A 26,389-nucleotide genomic window follows, 5' to 3' on the forward strand; every position below is an offset into this window, starting at 1 on the left:
TCCCCCAGAAAAGCAATAGCCTTTGGTTAGAGCATTGGAGAAGGAAATGGCAACCCAGTCCAATATTCTTGCCTGGAGAATCCCAGAGACAGTGGGCCCTCGTCTATGGGGTCACACAGAGTCAGACACGACTGAAGCGACTTAGCAGCAGCAGCAGCAGCAGCAGAGAGCTTTAATGTTCCTTTCATGAGTTTGAATGGCTGAGGAATAATTCAAAGAGAAAAAAGATTGAGAGCTGGTTCTGAGAGCCAACATCACTGAAGAGAAATGCATAGCAAGCATGTGGTTGAAAAGTCAGGCTTCAGAGTTAAAAAGACCAAGGTTTGGACCTGAATCTTCTGTCTCTATATTTATAAGCCCGTGCCTTTGTGGACTTTTCTAACCCTCAGTTTTCTCATTATTAAAATGGTCGGAATACCTCTGCTGGTTGTGAGGATTACGTGGAAGGGAGTCTGTGAAGGTTTTTCTAAGCAGGTGTATTGGATAGAGTGAGGGCTTCGTAGATGTTAGCTCCTGCCTTTATGAACATTGTGGCAATTTTAACTACCATCATCTCTTCAGGAGCTAAAGTTGGCTAACTTGGTGCAGTTAAAAGGCTATATATAGTCTTGACACTGGTTCCAAACAAAATTTGGCTAAGAATTTAGCAGGAGGCTTACTTTCAGGAACAAATATGTTAGGATTGTTTTTTGTCAACAGCAAGAAATGAAAACAAATGTTACTGTCACACATTTTTAACATATTTCCTAGAACAGCTTCTAGTTCTATTAGGTTCTGAAAGTTTTCTAATAACATGATTCGACATGAATCTGTGGCCTCTTGACCTCAGCAGCATATGTACTGTTATGTTTGGTTTACCAATGAATGTGTGCGTGATTTTTTTTCTTTTGTGTTAGCTTTGCTTCCTTGGGTTTTAAGAAACTTAGCACATATTCTGTTGTAAATCTTCCTTTGCACCCAGCATAAAGCTGGGTGCCAGTAAGCACTTAGAACTTGCATGCTAATTTGATTTGCATTTTGGTCATAATACATGGAAACTTTTTAGCCTTTGTTTGGATTCAGCCAGTGTGGGCAGCTGTGGCTTCAGGGAAGAGGGCTCCTCATGGGGGCAGCATCAGGATCCTTGGTGGGAAGCTGGCTTGCCCGGCTATGTCTAGTTTGTGTCCCTGAGCACCTGCACAAATATTAACTTTCTAACCTGAGTGGTAGGACAGGAGCTGCCAGCATTCAGGCAGTTAACTTCCCCAGTAACTTATAAAGTATAAGTGGACATTACAATAAAACATGTCAGGAAGTCATTAGAATTCTTTGAAAAGCTTAGTATTTCTAGTTTTGAAAAATATAGCAAGGCAAAGTGAATATCTACAAGTTTCAAAATAGAAATTTAATGATAATTATATTCTATGGAAAAGAACACCTTACATAGGAAGTGTCAGATAAACCAACAAGGAAGAGCCTTGAAAAATTATTTTCTCCTTGTAATTGTGCTGACTACAGTGGAATACATACATATAGGCATTTTGAATTATATACAAACCAGGAAGCTACTTTTGTTATTGAAACCTACACAAGTTTCAGGAAATTTCAAAGAAAACATTAAAATGATATTGTGTACATTTATATTTAAATTAAATTCCAACTCTCATGAAACTGATTTGTATGGCATTGTAACATGTATACTATCATGTAAGAATTGAATCGCCAGTCTATGTCCGACGCAGGATACAGCATACTTGGGGCTGGTGCACGGTGATGACCCAGAGAGACGTTATGGGGAGGGAGGTGGGTGGGGGGTTCATGTTTGGGAACGCATGTACACCCATGGTGGATTCATGTCAATGTATGGCAAAACCAATACAGTATTGTAAATTAAAATAAAGGAAAAAAAAAAAGAAACTGATTTGTATGAAGATTTAAATCATTTTAGAAAATTTGTCCCATAAGAATCATTAGTTATAGATGTACAGAAATTTAATTTTCAAAATTATCAGAAGTTTATCCATCTGCAACCTCTTGCTCAGTTTTTGTGCTGAGCCACTGGGCTTTGAAATAGTCGTGAGGCAGAAAGTATGATAAAGGAAGAATATAAATAGATTTTTTTAAAAATGAGCTCACGTAAGGCACTGGAGCCTTCAGATATATGACATCTTTATTTCTTTCTTTGTAGCTTATTCCTGTAAACTGTTATCAGGTCAAATGCCTCGTATCCAACTGAATACAAATTCATTAGAGGTAAGTAATTTTTAAATATATATTTAATATGAATGTAACCAACTTGTTACTTGACGGTTACTCAACTCCCTAAAGCCTACATAAGATTGCCATTAACTCCCACTCAAGTCCATTGGAAAGTCTAGGTTTGTCCCAAGATTCTTTTCACAAAACTGAAATTTTTACTGGTTTTCTATTCCTTGTCACCCCTGGCTTCCATTATTCCTCTCTCTGTGTTAGTCTAGTCCTTTAAAGCACCACCCCCCATCCCCCTGGTGTCATACCAAATCCAAGACTCAGATCCTTCATTTTTACAATGGAAAAAAGAGAAAAAATTTTGTCTGTATAACAGTCATTATGAAAAGTTTGAAAAGATCAATGCATTTACATTGCAAGAATGAAAGGAATTTGGAATCCAATACTGAACATCCTTGCCCTTAAAAGGCTAGTTCTATGAAGTATTTTTTACTGTATAATTTTCTTAGACTCATTTAAAAATAATTTTAAGTAGATTTCATTTATTCCTTTTCTGACACACTTCCTTTTTTTAAAAAAAATGTAGATCTGAGTTTCTGACATAGATCATTATTCTTCTCTGTGAAAAATCTTTAAAAATATTTCTTACAGAGCAGATCTGCTAGTGAGAAGTTTTCTCAGTTTTTGTTTGAGAAGGTTTTCATTTCTCTTTCACTCTGAAAGATGATTTCCTTGGATATAGAATTTGAGGTTGGGATTTCTTGTTCTTTCAATACTTTAAATATTTTACTTTACTCTCTTTTTGGCTGCAAACTTTCTGCCGAGAAGTCTGTTATTTATCTTCATTCCTCTACAGTTAAGGTGTTCCCTCCACTCTGGATTCTTGTAAGATTTCCTCTTTGTCTTTGGTTTTGTGCAGTTTTATTATGACATGCCTGGGTTACCCTGCTTGGTGTCTTTTGAACTTCCTGGGTCTTCGTTTTGTGTCTGTAATTAATTTTGGAGTATTCTCAGTTATTAGCACTCAAACTTTTCCTTCTGTTCTCTATTTCTTTTCTTTCTGGTATTCCAACCGCTTGTATGTTAGATCTTTAGAATGGTCCCACAGTTCTTGAATATTCTGTTCTGTTTTTTTTTCCTCTTCTTTTCCTCTTTGAGCTTCAGTTTAGGAAGTCTCTATTGACATTTCTTCAAGTTCATTAATTCTTTCCTCGCATGTGTCCAGTCTACTGTTGAGTCCATAAAAGATATTTTTCATTTCTGTTAGTGTTTTTCACAGTGTTTTTACAGCCCTTTGGGGGTGGTGTTAAGGTATGTGGGCAGGGAAGTGTTATATAGCGAAGTGAAGCAAAGTCGTTCAGTCGTGTCCGACTCTGCGATCCCATGGACTGTAGCCTACCAGGTTCCTCCGACCATGGGATTTTCCAGGCAAGAATACTGGAGTGGGTTGCCGTTTCCTACTCCAGGAGATCTTCCTGACCCAGGGATTTAACCCAGGTTTCCCACATTATAGGCAGACGCTTTACCATCTGAGCCACCAGGGAAGCTCTATAATCTTACGTTAAATCTCAGTCTTCAAGAGAAACTGTACCCCTTTGTCTTAAGTGTTTCTTAGTTGCCGGAGTCCAGCTCCAGCAGTCAGGGAATCAGCCTGAAGGGGTGAGCGGTGTCGGCGGACAATGATGTGTCTTCTGACTCATAGTACGGAATTACATGTTTATTTCAAGCTTCAGGTTTTCTTTTATACTTTGACAAAAGCTTTAGGTCAGAGGTTTAACATTTTTAGTTTTCCCCACCCAGATTTACTGTCTCCAGAAAACATTGTTGCCCTATAAACAGAGTTCCTGCTTCAGCGATTCTCTCAGAATTGGCTTTACTATTATCTACTTCTTATGTGTCCTATACTTAACTTGTGATTACATTGTAACTCATCCTACATTCCTCAGTTTATCTCTTATCTTTCTAAATCCTGTTTACCCCTAGCATCTTAAGATCACTATCTCCTAAAAAGGCTTCTAGCTATTCTTAATTATTCCTAAACCCTAAACTCAGCAAACTTCTTTTGCCATAAATATTTCCTTCAAAAACAGGTCTCAGAAAACAATCCTTCCCATGGCCTCAAGCTGCGACCTACATGCTCATCCTGGAACATTCTTTGTAAAGATCCTTGAACAAACGTCAATGATTACTTTACAGATTGTTTTCTGGGCACAACTGCAGAAGGCTTTGTGCTTTCTCATGCTTCTCGCAAGCACCTTAACATTCTTTCCAGCCAAGTCAACCGAAGAAAGGAGAGAACAGGTCAGAATCACAAGAGCTAACTCCTTCATCCCGGTTCCATGCCTGCGGGACAAGGAGAGGGGGTTGGGGGCCGTGCCTTCATTTTGTCAGTAATGCCTAACGCGGCTCCCGACACTTAGTGCTTTCTTTCTCCCCTTAGGTGAGACAAGGAGACCACATGGGGCTGGAGTTGGGTAAATGACTTTCCCTCCAGGTGGGATAAGGCTCTGGTAAAGTTTATAACCTCGGAGGTTAGGCTTTTGTGATGGAGAATGCTCTGGGTATATTTCCTTCTCTCTTAGAACCTTGATACCCAATTTTATGGAAGTTCACCCCATTATTCTGTTCCCATCTTTTTAAATTTTCTCAAAATTTCTCTGAACTTCCTCTTTGCTATTAGCACTTTTTCCATATTTTCCTACTTATAAGTAGGAAAAATTCTCCTACTTATACACCTTTTCAAAAATAGCTTTATTGAGATGTAATTCACATGGCATAAAATTAACCTGCTTAATATAATTTAAGGGATTTTCCTGTATTTACAGATACATGCAATCAATAGCAGAATCATTTTAGAAACTTTTCATCATCTGTAAAAGAAACTCTGTACCTTTAGCTGTCATCTCCCTGACCCTCCTTGCCCCACCCCTAAACAATACTCCTCTACTTTCTGTTTCAATGATTTACTAATTTTGGGCTTTTATGTTAATAAAATCATTTAATAAGCAGTCTTTTGTGACTGACTTCTTTAACTTACCATAATGTTTTCAAGGTTCATCCATGTTGTACCAGGCATTAGTACTTCATATCTTCTTTTAATAGCTAAGGAATATTGCATTGTATGTATAAACTTTATTTATCCAGTCATCAGCTTGTTTCCACTTCTAGACAATTATGAATAATGCTGCTGCTTGTACATCCATGTACAAATTTTTGTGTGGACATGTTTTCATTTCTCTTGAGTGTATATACACTGATAAATGGAATTGCTGGATCATTAACTCTGTGCTTAGTTTTTGGAAGAATTCCTGGACTATTTCCCCAAGTTGCTGCACCATTTTACATTCTGACCTTCAGTGTATGAGAATTGTGATTTCTTCACATCCTCATCATCACATTATTATCTGATTTTAAAATTCTAGTCATGCTAATGGGTATGAAGTAGTATCTTATTGTGGTTTTGATTGGCATTTACCTGATAACTAATGATCTCAAGCATCCTTTCATGTTATTTATCTACTTTTAAATTTAATTTTTGTGAGATTTTCAAAGGAGGTAGACATATGCCTTAATCTACTATCTTTTAAAAATACTTATTTATTTTAGTTGGAGGCTAATTACTTTATAATATTGTAGTGATTTTTGCCATACATTGTTATGAATCCGCCATGGGTTTACATGTGTTCTGCATCCTGAACCCCCCTCCCTCCTCCCTCCCCATCCCATCCCTCTGGGTCATCGCAGTGCACCTGCCCTGAGCACTCTGTCTCAAGGTCTTTTCATTTATATTTAAAACAGTAAAAGATAATTTCCCCCTCTTTGTTTTAGGCAACACAACAAGTGATTAATCAGAACTGCCAAGATCTTGGAGCACTGTTGGGTAAAGAAAATGACCTGGCCCTAATCATAGATGGTAAAACATTGAAACATGCCCTCCATGTTGAAGTCCGGAAGTGCTTCCTTAATTTGGCCCTCTCGTGCAGAACAGTATTATGTTGTAGGTAAGAATATATTCACTGTTGGTTTTTTCCCTGCTATATTTCATTTTTTTTAATGGAAAGAAAATATAAACATGGAAATATAAGTTTTTTTTCCATAGACAAACTACCTTATTGGGAAAATATACACTCAAACTGAAATGCAAGGTCTGAATTTAATTCTACTTGTCAGGTTTAAGATTTACTCAAAAGCAGTTTATAATTTTTCAGTGGCACATTATTTTGGTATGTTATTTATTGATGTATTGGTCAAATGAAAGAAATCTTTCAGGCACAACAAAAGGAAAGGAAAGGAAAGTGAAGTCGTTTAGTCATGTCTGACCCTTTGCAACCCCATGGACTGTTGCCTATCAGGCTCCTCCACCCACGGGATTTTCCAGGCAAGGGTATTGGAGTGGGTTGCCATTTCCTTCTCCAGGGGATCTTCCTGACCCAGGGATCAAACCTGGGCCTCCCACACTGCAGGCAGATGCTTTACCGTCTAAGCCACAGGGAAGTCCAGGTACAACAAAGGCCCTGGTCATTTACAGGGAGGGGTAAATTTGAAACCAAACCACTGAGACCTAGAGGAAAATGAATTTATGAGTGGTTATTGAGTTAACTGACTGTTGCTCAGTTAACAGATAGTTATTATAAGACTAATGTTATTTTAGGCTATATTTTCATACATGAGTGAGAAGACCCAAAATCAGAATAGTGATCATCCAGTTCTTTTCTTAACTGGTCAGAACTGACTTGGAGCTTTGGTAAAGCGTACAGAACTGCGTTAAGGAGTGAGTGAAGAATCTGAGGATATGTGGAGAACTTGAGTGCCAAGAGGATGGGATTAAGATTTAAATTAAGATATGATGAGTCAGGGGCTTTCTTAGGTGATACTAGTGGTAAAGAACTCACCTGCCAATGCAGGAGATATAAGAGACGCAGGTTCAATCCCTGGATTGGGAAGATCCCCTGGAGGAGGACACGGCAACCCACTCCAATATTCTTTCCTAGAGAATACAAGGACAGAAAAGCCTGGTGGGCTGCACTCCACAGGATTACAAAGAGTTGGACACAACTGAAGTGACTTAACATGCACTCACATGAAGAGTCAGACTTGAGATTAATTAAATTGATTAGTTTTTTCCCTCTACAAATATCATAGTCCAAACATAAAAGTGATCATCAGACTAAATGGTGAAGCTATTATCAGTGCAAGTATTTCAGTAAAAGAACCAGTGTCACTTGATGAGAACTAGACTTACAAATAGGAGAAGGCAATGGCACCCCACCCCAGTACTCTTGGCTGGAAAATCCCATGGGTGGAGGAGCCTGGTAGGCTGCAGTCCATGGGGTCGCACAGAGTCAGACACGACTGAAGCGACTTAGCAGCAGCAGACTTACAAATGGTTTCTGACCTCTTCTACTTCAGAAAATGTTTCTATTATACCCATAATGTAGTGATGTTAACTGAATGTATTCTCTTCATTATGAAGCGAAGTTTATTTTTTTTCCCCCAACTGTGTTTCTACCTTAAATTTTGGAGCATGTTCTAATCAAAGAAACCTTCTATCTGCTCAGTTTATAATAATCTCATCCTAAGTTTGAAAAGGTTAAATTTAAACAAGTTATTAGGAGTTGTTTTGAAGGAGGAGAATGATAAGTGAGGTCATTTGCTTACTGGAATATGAAACCCTGTGAGCCCTTATTGTTTTTGATAGAAGTGTGTGTCTAACTTGCTGACTGAGTGAATAAATGAGTGATGGGTAGGGCCTTCCTTAGAAATTAATGAGTGAATTGGAAAATTTACCAGTAACTTCCATTTAAATGTGACTGTATGTGGATTATTGTTGACTCCTTTGTAAAGCCTTTTAGAACAGGATGAATAAAATGAACCAAAATAAAACAAGAAAACATGGTTGGTTGTTTCTTTCTTTTTGTTTTCAGGTTATCTCCCCTCCAGAAGGCTGAGATAGTGGATGTGGTGAAGAAGCAGGTGAAGGCCATCACCCTGGCCATTGGGGATGGTGCCAACGATGTGGGGATGATCCAGACGGCCCATGTGGGTGTGGGCATCAGCGGGAATGAAGGCATGCTGGCCACCAACAACTCTGATTATGCCATTGCTCAGGTCAGTGGTGAGGGTGGCCAGCTGGGCATGGGGAGTGTTGAAGACCTCGGGTCCACCCCGAAGGTTTAGCCCAGTGTCTAAGCTGCTTTCAGTCTGAAGCTATCAGCACCTCTTTGAAGGCTATACTGCTCACTGATCGACAGGCTGATAAATGGAGAGAGGAGTTGTTAGGGCAAGAAATAGTGGCTTTATTGGGAAAGTCAGCAGACTGAGAACATGCTGGACTGGTGTCCCAGAGAACCATCTTGCCTGAGTCCGAATTCAAGCTTATTTTATACTAAAAGGGGAGGGGATAAAGTCCTGGCTCTGGTCAGCTTCTGGAGGGCGGTGTGTTAACTTCTTTCTTCCTGAAGCCATTCACAGGTGGGCTGTGAGCTGAACCAAAAGGTATTTTAGCTTCCCCTGGGAGGCAGGGTTCCTAGAGATGGGCCATTATGTGTAATTTAAACTTATAGGCAACATAGTGACTAGCTTGTAATAGAATACAGAGGTCCTACCCTATCTCCTTAGTTTCGTGCTGATGCATTTTGCTGCAGTAATGCATGCATGTGTGCTAAGTTGCTTCAGTTGTGTCTGACTCTTTGGGACCCTCTAGACTGTAGCCTGCTGGGCTCCTTTGTCCATGGGGTTCTTCAGGCAAGAGTACTAGAATGGGTTACCTTGCCCTTCTCCAGGGGCTCTTCCCAACCCAGGGATCGAACCCACATCTCTTACGTCTCCTGCATTGACAGGCGGGTTCTTCACCACTGGCACCACCTGGGAAGCCCTTGCAGCAGTAAAGGCCTCCCCTTTCCAGCTTTGAAGTTTTAGAAACTACTGCTGCTAAGATTCTGTAGTTCTGCTCATATAACCAGGTCCCCAGTCTCTCCAATCTGTATGTGCTTTGCTCTGTGGTATCTCCTGATAAAGACTTAAAATATCCCTATTCCCCCCCCCCCCCGACCCTTTTTCTTAAGGAGATACTACTGCCTTTTGGCAGGCATTTTAAAAAAATTCAGCTTTGTTTATTTAGAGCAGTTTTGCTTCACAGCAAAATGGAACAGAAAGTACAGGTATTTCCTGTACACCCCCAGCCCCCGCCCCCTCCGCCTTCCCTGTTAACAACATCCTTTATCAGAGCAGTTCATGTGTTATAAATGATGAACCTACAGAACAGGTCATTTTCACCCAAGGCCCATAGTTTACACTAGGATTTTTCCTTGTGTTGTACATTCTGTGGGTCTGAACAAATGTACAATGACATGTATCCACCATTATAGTATCACACAGAGCAGACTCACTTCCCTAAAACCCTCTCCTATTCGTCTCCACCCTTTGCCATAACTCTTGGAAACCACTGATCTTTTTACTGTTTCCATAGTTTTGCCTTTTCCATAATGTCGTATAGTTAGAATCACACAGCAGTCTTTTCACACTGGCTCCTTTCACAGTTATATGAATCTTAAAGTTCCTCTATGTCTTTGCAGTTTATCCAATTGTACATCTCTAAACACTATGTTTTACCTTGTGAGTGTGCTCAGTTGTGTCTGACTCTTTGCGACCCCATAGCTGTAACCTACCAGGGTCCTCTATCCATGGGATTTCCCAGGCAAGAATACTGTAGTGGGTTGCCATTTCCTCCTCCAAGGAATCTTCCTGACCCAGGGACAAATCTGTGTCTCTGGCTTCTCCTGAATTACAGGCAGATTCTTTACCACCGAGTCCCCTGGGAAACCCTTTCTTTTTAAGTTGTTGTTCAGTTGCTAAGTCGTGTCTGACTCTTTGTGATTCCCTGGACTGCAGCATGCCAGGCTTCCCTGTCCTTCACTATTCCCAGAGTTTGCTCAAATTCATGTCCACTGAGTCAGTGATGCCCCTCAACCATCTCATCCTCTGTTGCCTCCTTCTCCTCTTGCCCTCAGTCTTTCCAAGCATCAGGGTCTTTCCAATGAGTTGGCTCTTCTCATCAGGTAGCTGAAGTGTTGAAGCTTCAGCTTTAGCGTCAGTCCTTCCAATGAATATTCAGGGTAGATATCCTATAGGACTGACTGGTTTGAAGACTCTCAAGAGTCTTCTCTACCGCCACAGTTCGAAAGCATCATTTCTTGGATGCTCAGCCTTCTTTATGGTCCAATCCTCACATACGTACATGACTACTGGAAAAACCATGGCTTTGACTATATGGGCCTTTATTGGCAAAATAATGTCTCTGCTTTTGTATACACTGTCTAGTTTTGTCATAGCTTTCCTTCCAAGGAGCAAGCATCTTTTAATTTTGTGGCTGCAGTCACCATCCACAGTTATTTTGCAGCCCAAGAAAAGAAAATCTGTCACCATTTCCACTTTTCCCTCTTCTATTTGCCATGAAGTAATGGGACTGGATGTCATGATCTTAGGTTTTTAAACACTGAGTTTCAAGCCAGCTTTTTCATTCTCCTCTTTCACCTTCATCAAGAGGCGCTTTAGTTCCCCTGCCACTTCTCTTTTTATACCATATCTTGCAGGGGGTTTAGAACTGCAGTTGCAATCATGATCAGACAGAAAGTGCAGGATCCCAGGGCTTTCTTTTCTCCCTTCCACCCACCTAAGTCCCCTCACGAAGCTAGGCACGGATGCAAGAGACTGGTCTGACTCATGCTCTGCCCCCCCTTTTTATTAACACACTATTTCAGGTTAAGGAAACCACATTGAGCCCCATTAGATGTTTTCTGACTCACTTTTCCTTGAGAGTAACTTTGACTGGAGAGAGGGAGAGGGTGTCCGCTGTGGCGTGGGCCATTTCATACTCCCTCGAATGTTGTCCTCGGGGTCATAGCAGTCATTCTCCTCTGTCTGTCCCATCCCCCCGCCCTTAGATGGGCTGCTGCCAAGGGTCTGTTGTCTTTCCTTTTCACCTCTTGTAGCACATGACTCTCCCTTCCTCAGAGAGGACCAGTGTAACACTTTGCTCACAGCCTAGATCTTTTTATTCTCAGAAAAGGGTAAATTATTCCCTTCTTCCTCTCTAAACTTCTTAATATTTTAAAACCATCCCGAGAAATGCAACTTTGACTTGCTGCTGCTGCTGCTAAGTCGCTTCAGTCATGTCCGACTCTGTGTGACCCCATAGATGGCAGCCCACCAGGCTCCCCCGTCCCTGGGATTCTCCAGGCAAGAACACTGGAGTGGGTTGCCATTTCCTTCTCCAATGCATGAAAGTGAAAAGTGAAAGTGAAGTCGCTCAGTCATGTTCGACTTTTAGCAACCCCATGGACTGCAGCCTACCAGGCTCCTCCGCCCATGGGATTTTCCAGGCAAGAGTACTGGAGTGGGGTGCCATCACATGCTACCTCCTTCTTAACTTTAATTTTTCTCTTTATATATTTACTATAGGAAATGGAGGGAAACTGATTCCTATAAGACTTTGTTACATGCATCTGATCAGACAGAAAAATCAGTGACTAATGTTCTTGCTTCCAGGATCTTCTTTCATTAAGTAATTCTGAGTCCCTTCTCACAATTAAGGTCCTAGATGTGGATCAGATCAAATTCTAAGCCTTGTATGTGACAAGTGAAAATGCAAGCAGGATTTGCTGGGCAGAAAAGTGATGTTTATTTACTTATTTTAATAGTAAGAAAAGTTAATTCCACAGAGATCTGAAAAACTCCTTTATAGTGAACAGTCACGTCAGGTTGTCTGGGACTAGGCTTCATTCTGTTTCTGTCCTCCAGAGTGGGAACTGCTGAGGTGCGAACCCTGGGAAAAAGACGTTTTGTGGGGTTTGTCACTAAATGGTAGGTTCCTTTGAACTTCATTGGCTGTTATTTCTGTCTTTTAGTTTAGCTACTTGGAGAAGCTTCTGCTGGTTCATGGAGCTTGGAATTATTTTCGAGTGACCAAATGCATCCTGTATTGTTTCTATAAGAATGTCGTGTTATACATCATCGAGGTAAGGAATGCTTTCTTTCCTTGAGGTGTGAGGTCTTGTCTTTGCTGCGGAGCTTGATAGTTTAGTGTTTTCCTTATTTACCTTACTAAGTACTGTTACATAATGCTGCCCTAAGTTGTGGCTCACATAAAATCAATTTAATAAAAAAAGGCAAGCAAACTATGTCACATCATGATGACTTACTGACATAGTCTGTTGTTTAAAAAAAATAAATAAGAAAGTCCTATTTGGAACCAAAGTGTGTCTCTGCCAGCTCCAGATCCTCCTAGTAATCAGAGGCATCAGAAATCTCTGTGCTTTTGAACTGTTTTCCTCCTGATGCTGGAAATCTGGTCCCAAGGCTGTTGTTGTCTTCCTAACATCCCACTAGGGGCCAGGATGGGTCTTGTTCTTCCAGACACCAGCTCTTTCCTTTTGTCTTGGCTGTACTTAGCCCTGGTGGTTAAAGCAAGCGGAACAAGAAGCCTTTTCACGAGTGTTGCTTCCATGTCAAGAAAATAACATGGAAAGAACCTGTACCTGTTCTCCTTCCGTGCTGGGGGCTGCGGAGCTGTGGCTCCCACACTGTTGCCAGCCCTGCCGCCTGCCCCGGCTCCCATCCTCTGCACTGGCAGAGCGCCTGGCAGCAGGGCCTCTTTTTTTCCTGAAAGTGGACCAAAGAAGAGTTCCATAACTGCATTTTTCATGGAATCTGAGTGTTTGTCATGCCTTTATTGCCTCTGAGAAAGCATGTGTGTAGTGTATAAGGGTAATGGGATTTTGGGGTGAATCTTTCTTTTACTACTGAAGTATCATCGATTCACAATATTACAATTTCAGGTATATAACATAGTGGTTCAGTAGTTTTACAGATTGTATTCCACTTAAAGTTATTATAAGACAATGGCTATATTTCCTTGTACTAAACAATATATCTTTGCTACTTATTTAATTTAGAATGATTATTTATTAGGTTTTAATGGATTAAAATTCATTTTAATGGTTGATTTACAATATTATATTCTTTTCAAGTGTACACGCTTATTTTACACAAGGTAGTTCGTGTCTCTTATTCCCATGCCCCTACCTCACCCCTCCCGACTTGCGTCTCCCCACTGGTAACCACTAGCTTGTTCTCTGTATCTGTGAGTCTGCTTCCTGTTTGTTATATTCACTAGTTTGTTGTCCTTTTTAGATTCCATGCGTAAGTGATAACATAGAGTATCTGTCTTTCTCTGTCTGACATTTCACTTAGCACAATACTTTCTAGATCCTTCCATGTTGTTGCAAATGACAGAATTACATTCTTTTTTATGGCTGAGTAATGTCTCATTGTATATACATACAATCTATGGGGTCTCAAAGAGTCGGACACAACTGAGTGACTTCACCTTACCTTACCTTATATACATACCGCATCTTCTTTATCTATTCATCTGTTGATGGGCTCATTATCTACAATAGTCAAATATGGGAGTGAATCTTGTAACTACCATCCTGACTTTTAAAATATCTGTGTAAGCTTTAAATTTGGCCGTGGAAACACATTTTTAAACATTTTATTTTGAAATAATGATAGATTCACAAGAAGTTATAAAAAATATTTACCAGAGTTCTTGTGAACCCTTCACTGAGTTTCTCCCAAAGATAGCACCTTATATAAAACCACAGGATAATCTGAAACCAGGAAACTGATATTGGTACAACTCATTCAGAACTTATCCAGCTTTCATCAGCTTTGCACATGTGTGTGTGCGCGCGCGTGTGTGCATGCGTGTCACTCTGTGTCCTTTTATCCCTGAGTAGACTCATGTAACTACCAGAGTAATCAAGATACAGACCGTTCCAGTAAAAGATACAAACTCGCCTCATCACCACAGGATCTGCCTCATGCTACCCCTTTATATTCACACCCACTCTGACCCCTGGCAGTAGCTCATCTATTCTCTTTTCCTATCATGGAGTTCTTTCAAGAATTCTCTAAAAGTGCAATCATATACCATGTAACTTTTGAGACTGGATTTTTTTCACTCAATATAACTCCTTTCAGATTCATCCAAGTTGCTGCACAAGCAATCATTTTTCCTCTTGACTGCTATGTAGTAATCCATGGCACAGGTGGCTATCATTTGTTTACTATTCACTTGTCGAAGGACATTTAGGTTTGTTCCAGTTTGGAGCCATCATGAATAAAGCTGCTGTGAACATGTGCATAGGTTTATGTGTAAATACAAGTTTTCACTTATTTGAGGTGAGTGTCCAAGTATACATTTGCTGAGTTGTAAATGTACTGTTTTCCAGAGTGACTTTACTATGAGTGTATGTAGGTCAGCACTGACGTAGCGGTACACTTGGCCTCCTTCTCTTTCAGCTTTGGTTCGCCATTGTTAATGGATTTTCTGGGCAGATTATATTTGAGCGTTGGTGCATCAGCTTGTACAATGTGGTAAGTAAGCACTCTCTCTCTCTCTCTGATGGCGTGAGGGGCTGTACTGTTTGTGTCTGGGACACAGAGCTAAGTCCCTTATCTGCATCCACGGCTCACATACATCTTTAGGGCCTCTGATGCTGCCACACATCCTGCAGAAGCACAAACTCCCCACACATGGTTTCAATCATCGCAGATCATTTTATAGTAACTACATGATATTTCCCAGGTGGCGCTAGTGGTAAAGAATCGTCCTGCCAATGCAGGAGATGTAAGAGACATGGGTTTGATCCCTGGGTCGGGAAGATCCCCTGGAGGAGGGCATGGCAACCCACTCCAGTGTTCCTGCCTGGAGAATCCCCATGGACAGAGGAGCCTGCTGGGTCACAGTGCATGGGTTGCAAAGACTCAGACACAACTAGAGACTTAGCAACCATACACACAACATTTATATGCAATATATTTTTTAAATAATATTGATATTTCATAAACTTTCTAATTTGCCTATACAACATTTTCATATTTTTAAGTCAAGTAAAAATTGCTGAACTCTTCCTAAACCCCCTGCATTTAATACATATAATTTAGATTTATCTCTATGTGTCTGTAAGTATGTGTGTGTGTTTATAGTGTAATTCAATGTCCTCTTAAGCCTCTTGGTAGAAAATTTGTATTTATTGAAATAGAACATGCTGTGCTTGTACTAAATGCTGAATTTTTATATCAAGCCTATAGTAAATACAATTTTCCATTTTAATGGAATCTTCTAATAATAAATAATCCCATACCATTACTTGAGTTATTTTGAATTCAAAAAGTAGATGTTTATTAAATAGTAAGGCTAAGTGGCTTTTTACCCACATAACCTTTTAATTTTTACTTTATTTTTCTTGGGTTATTATCCCACCAAAGGGTTAGAAGTTAAGAAACGTAACATAAAAATGAGGCTCCCCCCAAGTATCCCATGACCTCTCTCGTGCACTGTGTTATTGCAGTGACATTATACTCTGCATGCTCTGTGCTCTCACTCCTAAAGATCTATCTTCTGGGAGCTGAAATTCCAGAACAGATTGAAGTTACTGTATAGAACTCACTGGGTGCTCAATGACTGCTATGCATATTTACAGTCATGTGAGTGCCAATGGCTGGGGGTATTTGGTCAGAGCACTACACCAGGGAAGCTTGGGTCCTATGCAGAGTTGTCTCTGCCAGGCTCTTGGTCACAAAGGACAATACTGATAAACTTTCTTAAGCCACAGCTATTGACCAATGGAATCTTGCCAACTGGAACTCCAGTGGAAAATTTAAATAATTATGGAAAATTGAGAATAAAATATGATGACATGCTTATTAAATATCCATTAACTTATTAACTTTCATCCCATTACAAGTATATTATACAGGTGAAAAAAAAAATGAAAACCAGGACATTCCAAATAATAGTTACTGGCAATGCCAGAGATGGACTCTGTCTACTTATTTGAAAACTAAATTTATATGAGTTGTCATGCTACTTCTAGAGGTTGTATATTATTTCTGCTACTGCTCATGCATGACTAACTGCTATAGGAATTACCCTCCTACAGAAAAACTACAATAGCAGAAAAAATGTATGAAACAATAGTTTTCAGGCACTAGATGCCAGGCTGCTCCTTGTGTGATCCCCAAGAGCAGGCCAAAGTGAAGGGAGATGGGCCCACAGGGAAGCCCGCTGTCTTTACTGAACTGAAGATGCAGAGGGTGGAGTTCAGTGGGCCAAGAAAGCTAGAATTTGCCAGACAGACTATCAGAGACAGGCAAACTGCACTGAGAGATGGAGAGAGGGAAAGAGTTGCAGACACAGAGAAATACAGAGACACAGTGTTTCTGGAAATGTGTAGCTGTTCCCTTGAGCCTCTGGTTGAGGATTTATCTGTTTGTACATGAGAAAAGTATACTCAGAGCTAAGGGAAGCGCAGGTCTCCTGCATTGCAGGCAGATTCTTTACTGTCTGAGCCACCAGGGAAGCCACTGGAAAGCAGCGGGCTGGATTTCTGGAGCTCGTTCAAGGGTAGGAACAGTTTGTATTCCCATTAGCCTGTTGGGGAAGACCTATTACACAGGCTACTGGGGAAATTCCTTACGTAAGTCACACTTTTAACAATAAGGATGAATTAGTCCCACAGTAAGAGCTTCCCAGGTGGAGAAGGAAATGGCAACCCACTACAGTGTTCTTGCCTGGAGAATCCCAGGGACAGGGGAGCCTGGTGGGCTGCTGTCTTTGGGGTTGCAGAGAGCTGGACACGACTGAAGTGACTTAGCAGGTGGTGCTAGAGGTAAAGAGTTCAGTTCAGTCACTCAGTCGTGTCCGACTCTTTGTGACCCCATGAATTGCAGCACACCAGGCCTCCCTGTCCATCACCATCTCCCGGAGTTCACTCAAACTCACATCCATTGAGTCAGTGATGCCATCCAGCCATTTCATCCTCTGTTGTCCCCTTCTCCTCCTGCCCCCAATCCCTCCCAGCATCAGAGCCTTTTCCAATGAGTCAACTCTTTGCATGAGGTGGTCAAAGCACTGGAGTTTCAGCTTTAGCATCATTTCTTCCAAAGAACACCCAGGGCTGATCTCCCTGCTAATGCAGGAGATGGAAGAGACTTGGGCTCTATCCCTGGGTTGGGAAGATCCCCTGGAGGAGGGCACGGCAACTTATGCCAGTATTCTTGCCTGGAGAATCCCATGGACAGAGGAGCCTGGAAGGCTGAAGTCCATGGGGTTTCTAAAGAGTTGGACACAACAGAAGGGACTAAACAACCGCCAGGGGTCTCACCCAGCTTCCTGCACAATGATACCTTAGTAATTGCAATACATTATCAAAGCCAGGAAAATGACATTGGCACAGTACTCTCTCAGATACAGACTGAAAGCTCTTTATAATAGGTTCTTGTTTCCTATGCAGATTTTCACGTCACTGCCACCCTTTACTCTCGGAATCTTTGAACGGTGTTGTAGTCAGGAGAGCCTGCTCAGGTACCCACAACTCTACAGAATTTCTCAGACAGGTGATATTTTCAACATAAAGGTAAGCAGAAGGTTATTGCAGGTCTTTCAACTTCCCTCCAAAAGGTACTTTTGTCTCTTTCCTTTCTGATGCTTTAGGAAAAATAATTTAAAAACAACAAGGAATGCAGCCCCATGTCATATTTCCTTGTATTCTACCTAAGGTTCCGTGAATCCTGAGATTTTCCAGTCTGGCATTAACTTTGTGTTTGAGCCAGCTTCTTTCCTAAAAATTGCTTTGTGCTGTGCTACGCTTACTCCAGGAAATTTTAGTTGCAGGCGAAAGATGTTTTTTCCACGCTCTTTTTTTTCCCTCTAGTCCTTTATCTGTAAGTCTTCCTGGCAAGCATGAAGAAAAAAAAAAACTAGTGTATTTAGAATTGAATGAACAAAGACTTGTTTTTGTTATTTTTCTGTCATATCCTAACCTTGTGCACCCTTCTTTGATTGATCCCAGAGATATTATATTATTGAGATATCCTTTAAGAAAACTGTGCAGGCATACCTTATTTTATTGTGCTTTGCAGATACTTTTTTTTTTTTTTTTTTTTACAAATTGAAGTTTAGTGGCAAACCTGTGTTGTCAGATGATGGCTAGCCTTTTCATTGATGTGTAAACATTATTTTTAGACAATGCACACTTAATAGACTACGTATAGTGTAAACACAACTTTTATATGTACTGGGAAACTAAAAAACATCACGTGACTTGCTTTATTATGATATTTGCGTTATGGTGGTGGTCTGGAACCAAATCTGCAATGTCTCTGAAGTATGCCTGTCTATGGTATATTAAACATTATTTTGACCACAGTCAGGGTATAGATATAAAAGTACAGGGTGTATCATATAAAATATGATATTAAATTATATTTTAAGTGCTATAATTTAAAGATTGAAAGTATTTTTAAATTATTTCTTTAAATTAGTTCTTTTTTGCTAGGTAATTAAAGCCTTTATATGTTTTTTAAAATAAATACATTATCTTTGAATTCTACATATTTATATTTATTAAATATGTTTTTCAAATGATATCATCCTATAATTTCACACTCATTTATTTATTTATTTAAAATTTTTTATTTTTACTTTATTTTACTTTACAATACTGTATTGGTTTTGCCATACATTGACATGAATCCACCACTGGTGTACATGCGTTCCCAAACATGAACCCCCTCCCACCTCCCTCCACATAACATCTCTCTGGGTCATTACCATGTACCAGCCCCAAGCATGCTGTATCTTGCATTGGACATAGACTGGCGAGGAGACTAAAGATATGGAAATTTTTAGTCTCCAGTAAGACATTTTAGCTTTTAACTGTGTTTGACACAGCAAATAAACTTTATAACATTACATATTTTTAGAGTTAGACCTGGATACTATCTTGATTTTCTTGCTTTGTTTTCTTTTAGGTGCTTTGGATTCAATGTATAAATGCTATTGTCCATTCATTCATTCTCTTCTGGTTGCCTGCAAAAATGCTGGAGCATGGTAGTAACTTCATTGTTTTCTCTGTGTGTATGTCTACAGATAGAATTGAAGAAAGCAAGAGTAGGATTAAAAATATAGGTTTATATATATTCACCTAAGTCACTTCAGTTGTGTCCGACTCTGTGAGACCCCACAGACGGCAGCACAACAGACTCCCCCGTCCCTGGGATTCTCCAGGCAAGAACACTGGAGTGGGTTGCCATTTCCATCTCCAATATATTCACCTAAACTGATAGTATAATCTGGTTAACAGATTGCAGTTTGAACATTTAACAGAGGGCCTTTACAGCCCATTGTCCTTGCCTCTAACATGTATAAATTGTAACTTAGTGCTTTTATTGTTAATTTTTAATAAATATTTGAGTCAGGAGGTCTGACAGAAAGCACAACAGTTCTACTGAGTCATAGATTCCCTCTGTTAGTTTGAAACTTTAGTCCACTATATTTATTGCTTTCATTTCTAAAACTTTATGCTTCAATTTAAACTGTAACAAGTCCAACAGGCCATATAGAAATTTAACCCTATATTTTATTATTGGACTAGGTCTCCTTTTCCGGACATACAGTTTTCCAAACAACATTATGCGTGAACTTTTTTGCCAAACTGGTTTGTGTATAAATAGATCCAGGAGTAGGAGATATATTTATGAAGTGTGTTACTGATGTGTAATTGGCTCATAGCCACAAATTAAGGTGTGAAATACAATTATTTTCCTTTAACCAGACAGAGTCGGACATGACTGATGCAACTTAGCAGCAGCAGCATGTCCTAATCTTAGAAATATATTGTTTAATTGAGCCTTGGTTGTGTGTCTTTATGTCCATTTGTATTTAAAGAATAAATCTGCCATTATACTGCTAAGGGCATTCCTTATAAAACAAATGAGCAAAAAAACTGAGCAAAATTTTCAAGTGATAACAATATAGCAAAGTAACACGCTGACAAAGAGTTGGTTCCACTTTCAGAATGGTGGTGTGAAGAGCTCCCTGGATGTGCTCCTCACCCTCAAAAAACCAAACCTGCAAAACTATAAAAACACAACTCTGTAAATTCTCTGAAAATTATCCAAAAGGCAAGGAAGATGATCAGTCTACTAAAACTCAGTTAGGGCATCAAGAGTCTACATCTCTTGAGCCATGAGCCTCTCCCTCCCTTCCCCACAGTAGCCTGGCCGGACAAAAGGTCCACTCCAAGCAGGTGTGGACAAGAATATGGGACTACTGCTCCTCCTGGCTCTCAGTCAAGGGTTCCCGTCTCACAGGAAGGGCAGCCCACCAACATTTCTCATCCCTCCAACTCTGATGGAAGAGGCCAGATTTCTGATGGGCGTGGCTGAGATAGAGCTCCCTTTCCCCCAGGCAACTAATATTCACAGGACAGAGTTTCCATCCCATGCACGACAGACCAAGAACCCTGGGCCCCTGGTCACTTTTACCACAACTCACTTGTAGGGCAGGGAATTTCTGGGAGAGTCAAGCCAAGAAGACTGGTGGCTTTGTGCTAGACCACTAGTACCGAAATACTGGGTCCAAAATTTTGCCATTAGCAAAAAAGAGCTCCAAAACTCTTTCCCAAATAAGATGACTATTTAAAACAAAGTGGGGGAAAGTTCAAGTCTAAGGATACTCTCCAAAACAGTAGCCCTTCTTCATTAAGAGCAACAAGCTAAATCGTAGGCCAACTGATTTACCAGTGAGAACCAGGGAAAGAGATAGATAAAGAACTGAATGAAAACCCTGGAGTTGAAAAGTACCAAAAACTTGAAAAATGTGTTAGAAGGGCTCAACAGTAGATTTGAACTGAAAGAAAAAAGGATTAGCAAACTTGAAGTTAGACCAATAGACAATAAGGGCCAGGCAGTGCTAGTGGTAAAGAACCCACCTGTTCATGCAGGAAATGTAGGAGACGTGGGTTCAATCCCTGGATTGGGAAGATCCACTGGAAGAGGGCAAGTCCATCCACTCCAGTATTCTTGCCTGGGAAATCCCATGGACAGAGGAGCCTGGTGGGCTACAGTCCATAGGGTCGCAAAGAGTTGGACAATACTGAAGTGACTTAGCACAGCACAGTCTGAAGACCAGAGATAAAAGAGTGAAGAAAAATAAACAGAACATTACAGAATGTGACATGCCTTTCAGCACACCAACAGAAGCACGATGGGTATACCAGAACAAGAGGAGAAAACCAATGAAGCAGAAAAAAAAAATTCAAGGAAATAATAGCTGGAAAGTGTCAAATTAGTTGAAAGTGAAAATGCAATCCACAGAATGGAGCAAAGGATACACAAGTTACCGATAACAGAAGATTTGTATCCAGAGTATATAGAGAAGATTTATAACTCAACATAAAAAGATAAATGACTCAAATTTTTTAAATGTACAAAGGATTTTAATAGACATTTATCCAGAGAAGACAGACAAATAACTAATAAGTACATGTTCAACATCATTAATATTTAAACAAAAAAATTGAAACCATGATGATATACAACTTCATACCCATTGCATGCGTCCTCAGTCATGTCTGATTTTTTGTGCACTGATTGACTGCAACCTGCCAGGCTCCTCTTTCCATGGGATTCTCCAGGGAAGAATACTGGAGTGGGTTGTCATTTCCTTCTCCAAGGGATCTTCCCGACCCAGGGATGGAACTGGCCTCTCCTGCACTGGCAGGCAAGTTCTTACCACTAGCACTGCCGGGGGAGCCCAGGCTACAGTCCAAAGGCTTGCAAAGAGTCGGCCATGACTGAGCAGCTGAGTAGGCATTGCACGTTTTAGTGAGTTCTAAATCAGGAGAAAACATAAATCAGGAAATAAGTGAGCCTCAAATATATGGGTGTGCTACCTGAATTGGGGTTAGGGTCAGAGATAAGCACTTAAAAATTTCTATATCAACCAGGACCAGGTCCACCAATATTTATTGAGAATTTTTAAAAGTGTAAAGAAGATCTTAAAAAATTATCCTAATCTTGACATAATATTGACCTTTTAGAATGAAATTTGTAAGTGTACAGCAGGTTTAAGAATCGTTAAAAAGTATATGAAATTCTATTTTAGCTTCAAGTTATCTGTTAGGTTTATTATTTTAGTTATGCTGGAGAAGAAATAGTGTGAAAAATGTGATGACAAACATCCCTAAAATCCTCATCTTGCTACTTGGCAGCACTGATTAGATTGTTTTTTTTTTAAAAAAAAAACTTTCTTTTTCTTAAAAAATATTTATTCGTATCTATTTATTCATTTGGCTCCACCGGGTCTTAGCTGTGGCGTGTGGGATCTAGTTCCCCGACCAGGACTTGAACCTGGCCCCATGCGCTGGGGGCACAACATCTTAGCCACTGGACCACCAGGGAAGTCCAGGGACTTTTAATTTATAGATTCCGATAGCTGGTTTAGATGCATGTGACTCTAGGCTTCATAATCGCATCCACGTACTCCTTGCAGTTTATCTATTTATTTCTAAATCTATCTTTGGAGGAAGTAAGAAAAGGAAAAAATGTCACAACTGTGGTAGGCAAAGTAAGTATTGTTGTCCCTGACAGAACACTTGAGAAATGCGACCAATCATTGATAAATATTTTTGGTGTCCAGTATGGGTACCTTTAGTAAAAACAAATTTTAAAAATCTATGTTTCAGACTCTATAAAGATTAAAAAATAACTTTTTCACTTTTCAGATATGGTCTTGCAAAGTGGTTACACTACAGACTATTTGTTTCTTGGGAATTTTGTATATACGGTAAGATCATCCATGTGGATTATCACTTTTCCTAGTGTTTAATGAAACAATTGAAGCATTGTAAGACAGCAGTGACTTTTCCAAGAAGGCACTGTTATAATGGTTGCATTACTTATGTTTCTAGAAATGTGAAATTCATATACATTTGTTGTTATTCGTACAGGGGCGTGCTCTTTTGTGCCTTATCATTACATAACTTGCCTTGGTGATGGCTTCAAATCAGCCCATGAAAGTCTACCTTTCAGGGCTGCTTGTGTAGATAACTCACCATTATTTATTCAACTAGTCTCCAGTTAGTGGATGTGAAGGTTGTTTGGGACCCTTTGCCACTATGAACAATGCTGCAAAGATGATCCCTTATGCCCATGAGTAACTATATCCTAGGATAAATTTCTGGAAGTGTAATTTCTGAATCAGAGGGTATTGTGAATCTTGAAAAACCTTGCCTATTTATCCCTAGTGATAGAAGTATTTGCTTCCCCACCATAGTTCAGGGCCAGTACTTTCTGTAGTCAGCAAAATGATAGTTTTGCAGTTTTTGCTTTGAGGGTCAGCACAGTCACAAGAGATTACAATCCACTTCTAATCTGAGTCAGATCTTCCACACTGTTCATAAAGAATATAAATAGAAGAGCTGAAGACATAAGCATGGATTTTCATCATACGGTACAGAGCTGCTAAATGAGGAACACTGATTGAAAAGTGTAGCATTTTCTCCATTACTGAAATGCAGCAAAACACTTAGCAACGTAATGACACCACAGCTCAGCAGACGTGGTGGCACCACGGGGTGAGGGTCAGGAAGCAGGTGCGGAGGTGCAGATTCTGATGGAAAGTTTTAATACTTTCTCTCCAATCTCTTTCCCTTCCCTTTGCACCTGGCACCTTGCACAGTACGTTGTTGTCACTGTTTGTCTGAAAGCTGGTTTGGAGACGATGTCTTGGAATAAAGTGAGTATTTGTTAAGATATTTCCTCAGTCTAGTATGGTTGTCAGCACACTGATGTCCTTCTTCAGCTTCAGAAAGTAACAAGCATTTTTTTTTCTGGTCTCCACATTTTACTTCTTGTGTTACATGTTTGAATGATGATTTAAACCAGAGGAAAGGCATACTAGCCATCTAATGGCTGTGGAATATCCATTTTCCTGCCTTACGTTTGAAACAGATTCAATTTATCATGACATTAATTGAGACCCTTAATTCACTATTATCCAAGTACAGAATGATAAGAGAGAATTTAGCAAATACAGACAAAAAGAAAAATACATATTGCTTATTCCTTTCAGTGTCAATGATGCTGACATTTTGGCTTCTACTCTCTTTGTTCTGTGTAGTCTCCCCCCACCCCTCTATAAAGACAAGGTTATAATGTACCTAATATTTTACAAGTTGCTTTTTTTCACTTAATGACAGATCTTTAATATTTTTCCAAATTTTTAATTTTTATGCCTTATTAATTGATGGAATAATGTTTCAGCACATGGATGCTTGTTATTTGCATTACTTTATTTATTAAAAAAAGTTTGCATTATTTTTAGAATAATTATTTTAACTTTAGTTACTGTGAATGATATATAATCAATACTGTTATCAATACAGGTGTACTTACAGATATGAGTAATGATCTCCTCAGGATACTATTACAAGTGTAATTTCTGATAAATTACGCAGAATTTTAGTTTTTATGACATCAATAATTTAAATAAATTGTATGTGTACCTACACATATATATTTACATCTATAAATAAGTTGTGTCTCAAATTGTACTCAAAAAGTTTCTGAGAGAAAATGAATTTTTATGTGTTTGTCACTTTTGAAGAACTAAGTTGATTCAGCCTATGATATATTCCCTTTCTGATGCAATCAATTCAGAGTTCTGACTGCCACCATCCCTACTGGACCCCAACACTAAGTTGGAACCAAGGAGTTATGAGCAAAAATATTTTATTACAAATCATAAGGCAATCTGATTGTATTATACCATATTCATGGAGCATAGACCATTTCTGTCATCTGTATGTATTGAACCTCATTTGTGAATGAAGCAATAGTTCAAGGCCAAAGCACGCTTAGAACTACATGAGGTGTCCGGCCTAAGACGGATTGGGCACCTGCCTTCCAGCTTACCTGGGGGCTAAGAAGGAGTAGGGATGGAGGCAGGAGAGAGAAGGGCCTGTTTCTCACCTTTGTGCTGATGCTGCCCTGCCTACGGGGAGGGCCGAGGAGGCAGTGTCTTCATTGGGGAGAAGGGTGATGCTGGAAGTCACTGATCCGGTGCAGAAAGCAAGCAAGAGCAGAAAGACACAGAACACAGCTCTAAGCAGCAGTGGGGGCTGGCAGCCCCCAGAAGGTGATGATCCAAACAGAGACCCATCTGAAAATACTCTCGAAGCCACACAGAAACACCTCACATTGCATATGATGCATGATGTCGACTGTAAGGGAACTCTTACAGGAAAACTCACTGCAGTTCTGAAGAGTCTGAAGTTCATAGCTTCAGACTGATCCTCTTCTCCATCAATCTGTTATCACGAGACAGAGATCTGTTTACTCTAATCAGAGGAAGAATTGTTTGGGTTAGAGGTTATTTTTAAGGAGTGTGAAAAAGTGCCTTTGAAAATGACTCCTAAACAAATAATATATACTCTGAGAAGTAGCACATTTGGGTTTTTTTCTCTATAGTTTTTGTTCAGAGATGACTAAGTAATGAGCAGGTGCTCATTACTAAAAAGTAATTGTAAAAAGTACTACTAAATAGTAAAAAGTAATACTAAAAAGTATTGAGGAAAAGAACCAAAATCCTATTAGGATAAGAGGGCTTCCTAGGTGGCTCAGTGGTAAAGAATCCTCCTGCCAATTCAGGAGACACAGGAGACTCAAGTTCAATTCCCAAGTTGGGAAGAACCCCTGGAGCAGGAAATTGCAACCCACTCCAGTATTCTTGCCTGGGAAATCCCATGGACAGAAGACCTGATGGGCTACAGTATATAGGGTCTCAAAGAGTCAAACGTAACTTGACAACTAAACAAAAACAATTAGGATGAGAACATTTGATCTAGTCTAAGCCAGTTGCCTTATTACGTATAGATAATACATCTTAGGCCTGCTCAGTTTAAGTGGTATACCCACTGTGGCTAAGGGTAGAACATAGGTCTCCTAGTTGTTTTCCTCACTATTCCCCTGCTAACACCAACTGCTCAAAGCAACAGATCTCAGATCCACAGAAGGGTCTACTATTTTAGCATCTATCATTGGAGAATCTGGTACCAGTTCCCAGACTCAGGCCTGGTCAGTGGTTCTTCAGCTACAGTCTCAGCCAGAATGGCATATACAAAACCTACCAGTTCCGGTCAGTCTAAGGATCACAACTACTGCCATTGTTCCTCAGTTATTCACAATACATTCAAATTTTTATCTCTCAATGATTTGTATTTAAATTTTTTTTTTTTTTACTGTAAAGAACTTTGTATTAATAAACAGACAGAAGCCCAAGTCTCATTAA

At 39.8% G+C, this 26,389-nt stretch overlaps 1 protein-coding gene across 1 annotated transcript in view; it reads left to right on the forward strand.

Annotated features, from left to right (window-relative positions):
- Positions 1–26,389, forward strand: part of LOC101115135 (phospholipid-transporting ATPase IB-like) — a 112,595-nt gene that overhangs the window by 40,905 nt on the left and 45,301 nt on the right. Inside the window, exons 22-30 of the mRNA XM_027973843.2 lie at positions 2,168–2,232; positions 6,016–6,188; positions 8,112–8,295; positions 12,093–12,203; positions 14,554–14,628; positions 17,550–17,672; positions 19,069–19,147; positions 22,824–22,885; positions 23,780–23,836. Of these exons, the coding sequence (XP_027829644.1) occupies positions 2,168–2,232; positions 6,016–6,188; positions 8,112–8,295; positions 12,093–12,203; positions 14,554–14,628; positions 17,550–17,672; positions 19,069–19,147; positions 22,824–22,885; positions 23,780–23,836 (929 nt within the window). The remainder of the gene's footprint in view (positions 1–2,167; positions 2,233–6,015; positions 6,189–8,111; positions 8,296–12,092; positions 12,204–14,553; positions 14,629–17,549; positions 17,673–19,068; positions 19,148–22,823; positions 22,886–23,779; positions 23,837–26,389) is intronic.

This window comes from Ovis aries, chromosome 10 (assembly GCF_016772045.2).
Source record: "Ovis aries strain OAR_USU_Benz2616 breed Rambouillet chromosome 10, ARS-UI_Ramb_v3.0, whole genome shotgun sequence".
In the NCBI taxonomy this organism is placed as follows: domain Eukaryota; kingdom Metazoa; phylum Chordata; class Mammalia; order Artiodactyla; family Bovidae; genus Ovis; species Ovis aries.